This window comes from Octopus sinensis, linkage group LG13, assembly GCF_006345805.1.
Source record: "Octopus sinensis linkage group LG13, ASM634580v1, whole genome shotgun sequence".
In the NCBI taxonomy this organism is placed as follows: domain Eukaryota; kingdom Metazoa; phylum Mollusca; class Cephalopoda; order Octopoda; family Octopodidae; genus Octopus; species Octopus sinensis.
Window position 1 is genome coordinate 68,481,584 of NC_043009.1, and position 14,914 is coordinate 68,496,497.

At 37.3% G+C, this 14,914-nt stretch overlaps 1 protein-coding gene across 13 annotated transcripts in view; it reads right to left on the reverse strand.

The window, feature by feature from the left end:
* The window catches only part of LOC115218343 (transmembrane protein KIAA1109 homolog), a 275,576-nt gene that overhangs the window by 20,810 nt on the left and 239,852 nt on the right, over window positions 1–14,914 (reverse strand). For all 13 annotated transcript variants that reach the window (XM_029788097.2, XM_029788096.2, XM_036508510.1 and 10 more), the window contains 2 exons: window positions 12,802–13,062; window positions 4,814–4,987 (listed from right to left, as the gene is read on the reverse strand). In XM_029788097.2, coding sequence (XP_029643957.1) covers window positions 4,814–4,987; window positions 12,802–13,062 — 435 coding nt within the window. The remainder of the gene's footprint in view (window positions 1–4,813; window positions 4,988–12,801; window positions 13,063–14,914) is intronic.

The following is a 14,914-nucleotide window of genomic DNA, read 5'->3' on the forward strand; positions in this document are numbered from 1 at the left end:
GTAAAGACAGACGAAATGCCGCTAAACATTTCGCCCGGCGTGCTAACGTTTCTGCCAGCTCACCGCTTTCAAATATATGTCGTGTATCTGTGTTTGTCCTCCCCAACATCGCTTGACAACCGATGCTGGAGTGTTTAGGTCCCCTAACTTAGTGGTTTGGCAAAAGAGACAGTGGGGTCGATTTGATTCGACTAAAGGTGGTGCTCCAGCATGGCCGCAGTCAAATGACTGTAACAAGTGAAAGAATACACAAACACACACACAAAATCATTCTCCATAACACTCTGCCAAAATAGGAGGAGGTCCTTCGTTATTGAAATAGATATCTGATAGCGTAACGAGGAATTAATTCCGAAATGCTCTGACAGTATCAATATACATCATTATTGATAGGTTCAGGATTAAACAGCAGTGTTTTATTGCTATTAAACACCCACACCACACACAGATCGATGATGTATTGCGCTAAACTCCAAAAGCTGATTGCTACAAGGATGGGACCTTAAGAATAACCAGAAATAACTGGCATTCCTTTTATTACAAAATAACATTGTCTTCAATACAAACACATCAGTCAGTGTATTCACACACACACACGAACGGACAGCATCGGAGCATGATAAAAAGCAATATTCAGTCAGTTAACAACAAGCTCAGAACCATAGAAATATTGCTGATAACTGATAAGCATAGATGGACTTAATTTGGGGTAGGCCAGGGAGGGTTGGCCTAATCCAGTAAAAAGTCGGTTTTTTCAAGCTGAGACGGAAGAAGCAATGATGAAGAAACAGACGAAACACACAAATAATAAATCCATCGAAGCAGCTTTATCGGCAGATAAGGTTGCTGCTCTCTGTCCAAGCAATTACTCAATTCACAAATAAAGTCTATCATTCATTCCAACAATCCTAATTGAATTGCAAGAACTAATCCCGAAAAGTTGAAAGGTTGTGTGCATGCGTGTGTGTGTGTGTGTGTGTGTAAAAACTGAAAGTTGTTAATTATGTAGAATTTTAATGTTTTGTTTGTAGGTTTTTATAAGGGTATCCATCATGGTTTGGAAAATATCCAAATGATAATATTTATTTGAAATAGCATATCAGTTTAAAGTCATTTATAGCTTTAATCATGCACTAAAAGCCAGGATGCAAACCAGCCAGCCAGCAAGGGAGTCTCAAAGCAAAAAAAAAATGACCTGCTAGAAATAGCAGTCAAATCTCCCTATATCATAGAAGAGATTGTATGATCAAAACTGGGGCAGGTTTCAATATGATCTGCTCAATTAAAACTGACCTGGGGTTAAACAACAACTGCAACAACAATAACCAGGCTGCAAACTCAGTCCACTTAAAAATCTCAACTCTTTTTAAGGGGACAGGTTTAATCAATTCAACTGAGCCTAATACTTGACTGCTGTTTTATTTTATCGACCCCAGCAGAATGAAGGATAAAATTGACATCAGCAGGATTTGAACACAGTATGTTAAGAGCAGATATATCAATGGTTTTTGCCAATCCACTATCTTTGGTTAATTACTTTCCCAATTAGTCCCCTGGCTATTAGTAACACCCATGCTTGAATAGGCACTGAGATTCTATATATACATCGCTGACAGAGAAATCTCTGCTATCTACAGCCATGGACGGCTACCAATGACAAGGAAGGATGAAATCACGTGATCCAGTAGCTCCAGTGACGGTAGCGGATGATTATCTACTGCTAGCAATATAGACATGAGTGCTTATTTGCACCACAAAGTCCAGCTGAGAGGTTCTCTCATAGAAAATAACGCAGTATTCTGTGTTCCAACACAACATCCACTTTTAACTGGGGATGAATATTATGTTTCGGTATTAAAACCACTTCTATCACTGATAATTATTTTTTAAATAAAAAGACATCGAACATCGGTTGATACAAGGATGGTAGGGAAGATTATATTCAAATGGAAAGGCTGTAGCACTTTGTTTTACCATTATAAGAGATGGCATGCTACACAGGAGGACAAAACACAAACTTACTTAGGTACATTATATGTATATATGTATATATATATATATATATATATATTGTTGCTATTATGTTAAACTGTCACGTGTCCAAATTTGGCCAAATGTGTATTTTTTTTTCATATTTAATTTTTCTTGCAATATCCAGTTCTTTTGGTCAAATTATCGTATCTCCAGCTGCTTTAGATGCCAAGATAGCATCACTCCGAAGTGTAGTAAGTCTCACATATTTCTGACAGAAAATATCATACATGCATGGGATTACGATTTTATGCACCCAACAAAGGTATTATTGTTAAGCTGGAACCATTGCAAATATAAAAAGAAATGGAATGGGGAAACTATTTTTTTCTTTTCTGAAAAAGAAACGTTTTGGATTTATAACACTTTTGCATAATAGTAACAACACACACACACACACACGGTGAACTTTCCTGTTGCAAATGACAGATGAGGGTTCAGCAACTTCCGTGGGACACCTGTGTTTACAGTGGCCAAATATTGGTGCCGCACATTTGATCACTGCCTCCATCGCATCAATGCTGCACGTACACAGGTGCACAGTGTGCCACATGTCAGATGTGAAAGTGATAGCAAAGCAGCATGAAATTAAATGTAGTGTTTTGCACAAGAACACAATGCAACAGCCAGTCCAAGAATTGAAACCACGACGTTGCAACTGTGAGTGCAACACTAAACTCTAAGCCACATGCCTTCATTCACACACACACATACATACATACACACACACACACGTATGAAGTGGCTATTCAAATATGAAAGCCTCAAAGTATTTCAATATCTCAAACCGACAGGAATTCAGTGTTAAATTCTTGCTGCTTCAAAGGTTTTACTGGAAGAAGTCTTCCACATTTGCTCATCAGATGCCATAAATCTTTTAATGGTTCACTTTGTGACATGAATTTTGAAAATGTTTTCTGATTGGCTCAATAGATAATGGTTTTGAATTTTGGCACAAGATCAGTAATTTCAGGAATGATGATGATGATAATCGATCCCAGTGCCCAGCTGGTACTTATTTCATTTTATCGACCCCCGGTAGCATTTTAACTCAGAATGTAACTTTGGACAAAATGCTACTAAGCATTTCACCCAACATGCCAACGGTTCCGTCAGCTCACCACTTTGTTGGCTCAACAAATACTGGCTGCTAGTCAAGCTTTAATCTAAGCAAGAGCTAGTTAAAAAATAGTTATTAGCAAGACAGGCAGTATTAATATGGTAATTGCCACAGTAAAGTTACTTTTGACAGAACATTCACATTTAAGTGGGGATATTACTAACCTAATAGCATACAAGAGTTATTTTTGTGCTCACATTTGGAGAACATTTTCTGTTGGCTTGAAAACATTTATGAATTCAGATATAATTCAGCCAAGAAAAGTTTATATATTTTGGCACTTTGGTTCTAAGCTTTGGCAGGATCAGTGAAGGGCCATTTACTTCAATATCATTTTCACTCAAACTAAAAAAATATTGACACATTCTATATTATTTCTGCAAACATTAATATAGAAGTAGAACTGCATCACACTGACCAGGCCAAAGTTTATGTGACAGGTGCCAAAAGATGTGAACTTTGTTTGGCAGAAAAAAAAAAAACACACATTTCAGTTTAATGGAACAATTCAGAATGCAATGGAAACAAAGTAGACTTAATCTCAAAATGTACCAATAAATATTAATATTACATGGAGAGATTCAATGAGTTATAGTCAGAGAGACAGTGAACCCCCACCCGCCTTTATGAACCTATTACAGGAATACTGTGCATATGGCATAAAAGATTTACAGCCTAAATGGAGATCTGGCTGCTATTTCTAGGACTTCATACACACACACACACACACACACCCGTACAAAAAAAAAAAGAAATAAAAAGCAGAGCAGCTGAAACAACAGAGTCCTGTACTCATCTGTAGTGAAATTCCAAACATTTGAGATAGACCTTGTTTCAGAATATAAAAGAAATCATGCGATGTAATTCTGTGTCACCTGTAAAGACTGGTAGCCGAGATACATTTAGGTAGATTACCCAACAAACTTGGTATCTACACAAACAAAATGTTGTATAGCACAGCAGAAAGGATCGACTGAAAATACTTGGATGTGTGTGTGTGTGTGTGTGTGTGAACAGGCACCATGAGTGTTACTGTTTACATAAGAGTGAAAACATAAAAGGTGTTTTGGTGATGTGCCAAATCAATTAAGGTGTAATCTTTTGGGGGAAATGGAAAAAAAATATATGAAGTAATGAATGTGAAAATGTTGCAGAGGAGATTGAAGATGGTAGGTGAGAGCTTGGTCCTCAATTTCAGGCCCCAATTTTAATTATCAATGGTTCTAATTTTAACTCCTTGACATGATTAATATCCTAGCAAAAGACATGAAATCACAAAAATCTCATGTCCTCTTCTGTGAAGGATTTTAAATTTTGTATCAAACCCACCCCACTTTACACTCCACTAAAATACCATGGAAGTTGAAATAATGAAGGAAATAGACAATTTAACCACATAAAATAGCAGCCAAATCTCCCTCAAATCCCAGCCTACTATTTTCTTTATAGTTTCTAATATACAGAGACATGATGGTCATGGTTGAAACCCCTTTGATCATAAGTCTACTTGATTGGGACAGATTTGGAATTAAACAACTTCTGTCCTGGTATTTTAAGATAGAAGTGAAATGAAAGAACCAAAACTCAAGATCCACAAGAAATAAAGGATGTTGACCAATTTAGCCGCATCGTCTGCCAGATGATATAACAAGAACAACTTACCTTTAATTTCTGCTGATGCAAAAGCATAGTGAAACCATTCCCGAACACTGGTGAAAGGGGGTGGCATATAATGGCCACGAGATAACTTGCAAATAGTTGCCATATTCTTTTCGCTGATGTGTTGAGTGGTGTCGTGTCCAACACGGAAGGTGAGATCTTGTACAATACAAGTTCCTGGGGAATAATTTGAAAGCAAGAAAGAATTAGTTAAGCAGAAGATGTGAATGCATTGGAGAAAAATAACTACATTAGCTCACTTTATATCATATGGCAAGCATGAAGCCTCCATATTGATGTTTGGCTGGCCATAAATGTAATCCTTTGGCTCGGAGGAATGGACTAAATACCTAACAGTATTTATTTTCAGTTGTCTAGGTTCAACAACATTGGTTTCAAGTTCAGCCCCAATGGAGAAATTGCTTGAAAATGGGCAAGGGTTGACAACAGGAAAGGAACCCAACCACAGAAAATTTGTCTCAATGGATTCTGTTTGACCCATGCAACTAAAGAATGGTGAATGTTAAAATCACAATAATCAAGTAAGTTTTCCCATCCGTCCAGTTTCAATAAGCCACACTACCCAGCGCCATGTTCCAACATGACCAGCACGGTGGTGGGGGGTTTCTCCACCCATATACTAGCAAGGGGGATGAACACATTCACCTCAGAATCACAGAGGAATACTTCATTCAGAAGAAGACACCAAGCCTGAACCACTGGAATGAGGAAATATATTTATTGCTTCCAGGACCTCCTTTATCCATCATCAAATAAGAACAAAAAACAAACAATTTCTAACAAAGAAGGATTGATTTGAAAGCATTAACAAGATAAAACTAACACCAAGCAACAAGGCTCTCTACATGTCACATGCCATGAGAAGAGTAAACTATTAATCTATCCGTCTATCTATTGACCTGCCCGTCTGTCTGTCTGTCTGTCTTCTTCATCTACCTGCCCATGTCTACATCTACTTCCATATCCATAAACCTTTTATATATTCTTAATGTCTCACATCCGTGAACCTTTAAAACTTTTATATCCCTAAATCTATCACAAAAATTGAAGCCCCCCCCCCACCTCCTTCTACTCTACTGTTTTTTTACTTTTTACTTTATCTTGTTTTATTTTATTTCATTTTATCTCCCCCCCTCCTTTATCTTCCTAACTTCTGCTGAAAGTGTTACCCTCTTATCTTACAGAGTTAAAAATATATAAACCATGCATTTTCTTCCCAATAACACAGTCTCCCCTTCTAAAGAGAAACTCTATATTTTAACTGCGTTGTTGGAATAATATTTGAACATCATGGAAATTTTCTGAATCTTTTAAGACACACAAAATACATAAACTGGTTTCCTTCTTCACTTGTAAACATTTTCGCTACTAAACACTATTTATGAGAAACTGATGCTGGCTAACGGACTGACAATTACTGTTTATTCTAACACATCATTAATTGCTTTCATATATACATAGTCATGGCTGTGTGGTAAGTAGTTTGCTTACCAACCACATGGTTCCAGGCACCTTGAGCAAGTGTCTTCTTCTATAGCCAATGTTGGCGTGTTTACGTCCCTGTAACTTAGCAGTTCAGCCAACGGGACCGATAGAATAAACACTAGGCTTACAAAGAATAAGTCCTGGGGTCGATTTGTTCAACTAAAGGTGATGCTTCAGCATGGCCACAGTCAAAAGAATAAAAATAATATATATATATATATATATATATATATATATATATAATGTTGTGTCTGGGGAGAGTCATTTTCTTTTTGTGCCTTATAATATAACACACTCACCGGTAAAATTTCCACTTTTTTCTTATTTTTATTTTCCTAAACAGAATATGCTTCAACACACAAACTCATATAAAGAATCTTGCAAATCAAATCCAAAAACGAAATATATATATATATATATATATATATATACATATATATATATGCACACATACATACAAACATCCATATCATATCATATATCATTCATTATGCAAACACATTACTGAGGTGAACACATACACATTCACAGCAGTGACATACACAGACACATACCTACTCACCATAACACCACTGCAATCTACCCATCTAAACACAGCTAACACGCACATGAACACACACACATACACAATATGCATACATAATTAATGCACACTTACCACCCCACCCCCTGTTGCTTTTGTGTGTATGACACCTCATTCCTTCAGAGTCACCACCATTCATTTGACCTGTCATGTGTGCATCCACTCATTTATGCAATTCCTTACTTGAAAATCAGATAAAGGTTATTAACAGGAAGGGCTCAGAGTTGTAAAACAATGCCTAAATATTAAATCTGTCTAAGCCAGGGCTGGCCAACCTGAGGCCCAGACTTTTATCTTGTGGCCTGCTTGATACTTTCTTGAAATGGATTTATTTAAACAAACGTTTTAAAAATTTTATCAAACATTAAAGATTGTAATGAAAAGTAAAAAAGAAAGATGCTACTGTTTTTGCAATGATAACATTTCCTGTTGAATCAACAATCGTTCATCCATTATTGTAATAACAGCACAAGAAAGCCAAATGCTTTCAATTCTGTCAGAATACAAGAGGCCCTCATAAAACCCTTCTGTGATTAAAGTGCCCTACAAAGTAATTCGAGTTGGCCAGGCCTGGTCTAACCCATGCTGGCATGAGAGAATGGATGTAAAAATAAATGAAAATATATATCTTTTGCTGCTAAAACTGAGGAAACGATTCAACCGCATTACACAACAGGCCAATGGCCTTGCACCAAAGTGCCAATGCTGAAATGTGCATATGTTATATAAAGCTTGAAATGAGCAATTACATTTACTGCAGTTCATATTCACTAGTCAGTGTGGCTTGAACTCCAGACGCTAACCTACCCAGAGATGTAAAGGGTGCAATCAAGCTACATGGAGTACAGAAGTGGAACCATGTAGCAAAGCTCAAGCCTTTTGGTAACGTGTCGTGCATTCCAGCAGACTTTTCAATTACGTTATTCTTTTGATGATGATGACTTGTTTCAGTCATTTTCACTGTGACCATGCTGGAGCACCACCTTTAGTTGAACAAACTGACCCCAGGACTTATTGTTTGTAAGCCTAGCATTTATTCTATTGGTCTCTTTTGCCAAATAGCTAAGTTACAGGGATGTAAATACACCAACATCGGTTGTCAAGCGATGATGGGGGGGACAAACACAAACACATACATAAGGGGCTTCTTTTAGTTTCTGTCTACCAAATCCACTCACAAGGCTTTGGTCGGCCCAAGGCTATAGTAGAAGACACTTGCCCAAGGTGCCATGCAGTGGAACTGAACCCAAAACCATATGGTTGGGAAGTAAGCTTCTTACCACACAGCCATGCCTATGCCTATACACAGCCACACTGTGTATAGTAATAGTAACCCTTTTGTACTATAGCTACAAGGCCTGCAGTTTTGGGGGAGGGAGCTGGTCAATTACATCAACCCTTAGTACTTAACTGGTGCTTACTTCACCGACCCCAAAAAGGATGAAAGAGAAAGCTGACCTCAGTGGAATTTGAACTCAGAACATAAAGACAAACAGAATGCCACTCAACATTTTGCCCAGTGAGCTAACACGTCCGCCAACATTCTTAAGGTTTGGTACAGCAAAACTTAGCCAAGTTACTCACAGTAAAGAATTACACCCAATGAATATGAAAAAGGGATTATTCCCTTAAGCAGATTATTCTAAATATAGAACTTTAATAAGAATAACTCAACCATAGATTGGAAATAGAAAAGCTTGTGGTTTGTCTATGACTGGAGCATAAGAAATACTTTGCACCAAATTTTGGGTTTCTTTCCTTCTTGTTTTTATAACAATGAGGAATACAATCCTTTCATCAACTCAAAATTCTTAAAACTCTTCTTAAAATATAAACTAGTTGACTATTCTAAATATATCACTTGGTTTGAGGTGATACTTCTTGCCAATATTTTCTACTAGAAAATGAAAGTTTCCTTTGTATATGTGGCTGTGTGGTAAGAAGTTGGCATCCCAACCACAAGGTTTCAGTTTCACTACCACAGCATGGTACCTTGGCCAGAGAGTGTTCTATTACAGCCTCAGGCCGACCAAAACCTTGTAAGTGGATTTGGTAGACAGAAACCGCAAAAAAAAAACCCATCATGTGTCTCTGTGTGTGCGTGTTGGTTTATTTTTGTATTTGCCCCACCACTGCTTGACAACCACTGTTGGTTTGTTTACATCCCCATAACTTAGTAGACGGGCAGAAAACACCACTAGGATTAGTACTGGGGTGGATTTGTTCAACTGGACCTGTCAAGGGAGTACCCCAGCATGGCCATATTCCAATGACTGAAACCAGTAAAAGAACAAAAAACTGCAAACTTACTTTTTTTTCTTGTTTACCTTTGGCAATTAATTACCTCCATATAAAACATGACTTTGCCAAAGTGTCTGCTGACATTGCCATTTACCTTCAAAGAATATTTATCACACACTTCAAAAATCAATCGACTTATTTGAATATTAAAATTTTCAATAACGTTCTCTCCTTAGCTTTCGTTTTCTCTAAGATCTTTTCCTTTGCTGCGATTCTACAAACATTAATTATGACTGATTACCTACACACACCTACCTGTATTGATTAGTTGAATCGGGAATTTACTTATATGGTGTCAGCAGTTTTGATATCTATTGATTTAGATATTTATAGATTTAATTTTTGATGTGTGTCTGTGTGTGTGTGTTTTCAACTTTTTCTTTAACATCCTAGTGAAAGAATGTGGCTTCATGGTTAAGGTATTTGGTTCATAGTTGTAAGGCTGTTGGTTCGATTCCTAGCAGTGGATTGTGTCCTTGAGCAAGACACTTTATTTCACATTGTTCCAGCCCATTCAGCAGGGAAAAATGAATAGTCCCTGTATTTCAAAGGGCCAGCCATGGTGTCACATTGTGTGTCATGTTGCATCTCCGTCACAATGTTAAGGTATGTGTGTCTGTGGAGTACTCAGCCACTTGCATGTTAATTTCACAAGCAGGATGTTCTTTTGATTGAATCAACTGGAACATTCATTGTCGTAAATGATGAAGTGCCAGTTTAACATCATCCATTCCTCTGAGCTAACATGGGTCGGATAGGGACTCACTCGAAGCAAGAATTTGCAGCTGCATGCTCTTCCTATCACCAACTCTTACCTGTGTGTGTGTGTGTGTGTGTTGTGGAAACAAATGTGTGCATGTTTATGTGCATCCATCCAAGCAATAATTTGGAGTAAGAACTCTATACTAGTTTCCCCTCCTCCTTTCTAACATATTTTTTCCCCTTACTATATTAGTTCCCCCCCCCCCTTTCTAACATATTTTAAACATATTTGAAGTTTTTAAATAATATACATTCTATTATCAATTGATTTTGTCCCCAACAGAGTTGAGTTGGATGTCCAGCTCACAAGATCAGTTTGATCTGCTCATGGCTGTTGAATTAACAAACTAAAAAATTTAAATAAAGAATCCTTCAAACCCCACCAAAATACTGGAAGAAAGAAATTAACTGCTGAACATCTTCAAGATCCCCAATCATAACAATGCCATATCTTTAAGGAAGACATAAAATGACAGATACTCTCTGGGGGGAGACCTTTCTCCATCTCTCCTAACTGAAACAAGTATTAAATAAGGTTGTGTTCTTGCATTTGCTGGGTTTCCAGACCCCACTCCTATGTCCCACTTCAGTATTGTTATGATACAAGTATGTCCAACCACCAATGTCTACACATCTGAGCTTTAATAAACTGGTGATAACACCGGCAGGGGGCAGGGGCTATTTCAGGCATGTTTGTGACTGCTTATCAACATTTTGGTTAAGAAGGTTTCAGTACAAACTCCACCTGGAATAGAAATAAGCTCCTCTCAAACTCATGTTCACAATTCAATAGGCCTAAGACAGCATCACCAGATTGGACCATTGATGGCTGTTGATGGTTGTGTATGGAGAATTGCAGAAAGGAATGCATCCTGCAGGTGGTCCAAGACAGTGATATAATAATCAACTAAAGCAAAAAACCATTCAAAATCTTTACTACTCATTCATCTTTCCTTATGAGCAATTGAGATCACCCAATTGTCCATTTTGAAAAGAAAATGGTAAGGTGGGTGTGGCTTCTTTGAAAGTAATCATAGAAGGAGAGGCTTCTAGAAGAGGCCAGTGTAGGAGGGAAGCAGACTTTTGGACCCAGCTGCATCACAATGCCCAGGTCCTTATTGACAGGGTTCTTTCAGATGAACAAACAAACAATTAGTTTATAAAACAAAAGAAACAAAATAAAATTCCCACAACAAAGATGTCAATGATGCTGATGCTAATGTTCCGAGTTGAAATCCCACCACAATCCACTTTGTTTTCACTCTTTTACTGTCAATAAAATAAGTACTGGGCTCCATATAGAATCGACCCTAACCCTCCCTGCCCTCTCTAAACTGTGTCTCCTCCTGTCTTTGTTCATTATTTCCCCATAATTATATGACAATTGAAACCAATCAATAAAACACAATTAGCCAGTGTTTATTATCTCGGACAGCCATTTGTAAATGAATGTCAGCAAACTGGTCAAATGTTTACCTTTATTACACTTGCTCAAAGATAATTGGATTTCTATTTGAAATTAATCATCTCTCACATCTCCAAGGTACACTGGGTTCAATGGCTGCTGTTTAGCCCAAGGTTGGCCTTGATCAAGCAGACTCAAGACTATCCAGTCTTTTTTTTTACTTTCCAGGGACCTTTTCTCTCCTTAGATGCCATATTCAGAACGTAGGGCATAGGCAACCATGTCCTTCCACAATTCTCCGTTCTTTGTTTTCTTCAACAGTTCCACTTCTTCCCGATGGTTAAAGCTTCTTTCTTCCAACCACTTCCTCAAGCTGGACATCCACATCCTCCTCCTCTTCCTTTCTCTGCTTCTTTTCCTTTCAATCTTTCCGGTCAGCATCAAATTCTCCAGGTTTTCTTTCCTCATCACACAACCAAAAAAATCTCAGTTGCATGGCCCTTATTTCAGGGACTCTATCGTCAAATGTGTTCTTCCTTTTTTAAAATTTGAGACAGATTTAGCTATCATTTCTAATGATTCAAGGAAGCACATGTATGCTCTTTCCTTGGGTCATCAGGACTGTATAACTCTGTCTCCTGAAGAGTGGTAAATCTTCTCCAAGAAAACCTCCATACAGAACCCTAATGTTTCAGTAAAACCCATCATTCTTTATCAGTTTGTGTTACGTTCAATGTGCAAATCGATTTTTTCATGTTTACCAACATTTAAAAGGTGAGTTTTGCAAGCTAACAACAGAATATCTATGATTTGCAAGGTCACTTAACTACGTAGAAGTAGAAACCAAGCATTCCTTAATTCACACCTTATTATCTTAAAAAGGAAAGAATAAGGTAATTCCAAACACACTATGTAAAAAAAAAAAGAAAAAAAGGCTTTTGGTTAGCAGTTTGTTGTGTCACAACTTGGAGACCAAAAAAGCTGTTTTTGTGACATTTCAGACAGACCTTTCATTATAGTATGAGAGGGAGCAAGTAACCACACCCAAATGAAAATTGGGAAAGGATGGAAAAGAAAGGAGGTTTGGGAGTGGGGTGCATGAGTGCAACTAAGAGAAAGAGATTACAGGATTCAGAGATAGATAAAGAAGAAAATTCTGCCATGGACAAATTAATGCCAGCCAGAATCTCAGTTGGTCAAAATTGGGAATCCAGCCAGAAAGTTTGATGACAGCTGCTTCTGGCATGACCCTAGGGAGAAGGAGCCTGAGGACTCTATCCCCACCCTCCTGGCCTTCCCAGGAATAGTGGCTGGAGATGAAAAATGGATGGATGTATTAAAGACTAATCGTACAAAACAAATTAAGAAAACCTATCTACTTCAAACCTGTTTTTTTTTAGTTATTGAAATTGGTAAAAAGAAGTTTTCACTCACCTCCTTCAGCACTCTTTTGAGCTTCTGTAGCAAATATGATGTCAGGTTCATTAATGGTGAAGATGGCCCAAGACTTTGAACGGAAGTTGAAGCCATGGAAACAGGCAAGAGACAGATTGTTGCCTTTAAGTGTAACCGTTCCTCCCAAAATAGTACCTTCCTTTGGTAAAGGGGATGGCAACATGGAAAAACTACATCCAGCAGCAACAACCAAGACTTTCTGCCAATGTCGGTGATGCCAAACTGAACTGTAGCTTACTCCTACAACAAGAATAATAAAAAAAATGTAAGAAACAAAATAAGAAGAAAAAATAAACAACATGACTTCAAGATTTCCCTTATTTGGCATTTAGTTTTAATTTTAGGTTTAAGGATATTTTCACACAAATTTTTCAGGTTAGTACACCAACATTGAATGAACGACAGAGATAAATCCCATTCTTAAGTCGCAACATATACACATACCATTATTAAAGGAATTTGTAATATTAACTGCATAAACATGAATCATGGCAATTGCATAAAAAATAAAAAACTACTAAAACAAAGAAGACTTGGAAACGATATTGTAAAGTCTGGTCTTTTTATTTCAAAATCTGTCCCTTAAAAATTTACTGAAAGTATATGTAAGACAGTAAAATGAAAATAATTACCCTGCGCGCATAAGCAAAAGCAGGGTATTGTAGTCACTCATCTTAGTGTGTTTGTTTGTGTGTTTGCAAAATTACAGGAAAACAGTTGAATGGATTTTCACCAAATTTTGCATAAATACTCATTAGGTGAGTGGCTCAAACTCATTAAATTTCGGTTTGATTATCTTCAAAATTGGCAGACTGGTGAATCAAAATGTTTTGTTTCTTTGTTATATATGCATAAATGATAAGCAAGGGAAATAACACTTTATGTCATTTTGTTGAAATATGAATTCATCTGAAAATATATTTATTAAATTGAATTTTATTTTATTTTATCCTTGTGTGCACAGGGTAAGCATCGCCCCTGCAATACCTTTTTATCATTAATTATAAACTGGATAATGTGAAGGCACATGCCTAGTGGTTAGGGTCCTGTGCTCGCAATCGTTAGATCTTGGGTTCGATTCCTAGATTGGACAATGTTTTATATTCTTGAATAAAACACTTCATTTCACATTATTCCAGTCCACTCAGCTGTAAATGGATAACCCGGCAAAAGATTGGTCTTCTCTCTCCCTTAGGTTTGTCCCTTAATGATTTGTGAGACAGATTTTAAAATAAAAATGTTTTCTCACTTGTCACATGTAGAGGTGGATCTTGTAGCTTTTATTTGGGGGTGGGGAGAAGGGGCATTTGTACATGGAATTGAGGATATTTCTAATGCTGTTGTCACTGTCAATATTGATTTTTTTCTTTCTATTCTTCAATCTGGAGTCCCTGTAACAAGCTTCTACATTTCTGGCAATCAAGCATTTCAAAACCAACAAGGTTGGCCTTCTTCACAGAATTCTTCTCTATGGAGCCAAAACCTGGACTACAAGGAAGGGAATATCAACATCACTATGATGGTATATACAACAGGCTCCTCATGGGGGCTCAAACCATCACATGACATGAGCACAAGAACAAAGAGATTTATAGACATATTCCACCCATCTCTATTACTGTTGCTTAATAACAAGTAAGTTTTGCTAGTTACTGCTACTATTTAAAAAATTCTTTATTGTCCACAGGGAGACAAACAAGGACAGACAAAGTCGATTACATTGACCCCAGTGCATAACTGGTACTTCTGGTACTTATTTAATTGATGCTGAAAGGATGAAAGGCAAAGCCAACGTCAGCTATTGTGCTAAACACCAAACCATACCAGATGCTAAATTTTAGATTTCCACACCGTAAGACAGCATAAAAGCCACCACTCAACAACCTACAATTTATTGGTACCGACATGTAACATGAGACTGAGACTGTACCAAAGCAATGGAAGAGAGAGGTTCTTGGTGCAGAATGGTGAAATCCATCTGATTTGCAGCTGCTTGAAAAAAGATATTTTAGCTGCAGCAGATTATCTCAAATACTGGTTAATGTCCAAATAATGAGATCGTCAGTCTATAGAATAAAATGGTATACCACAA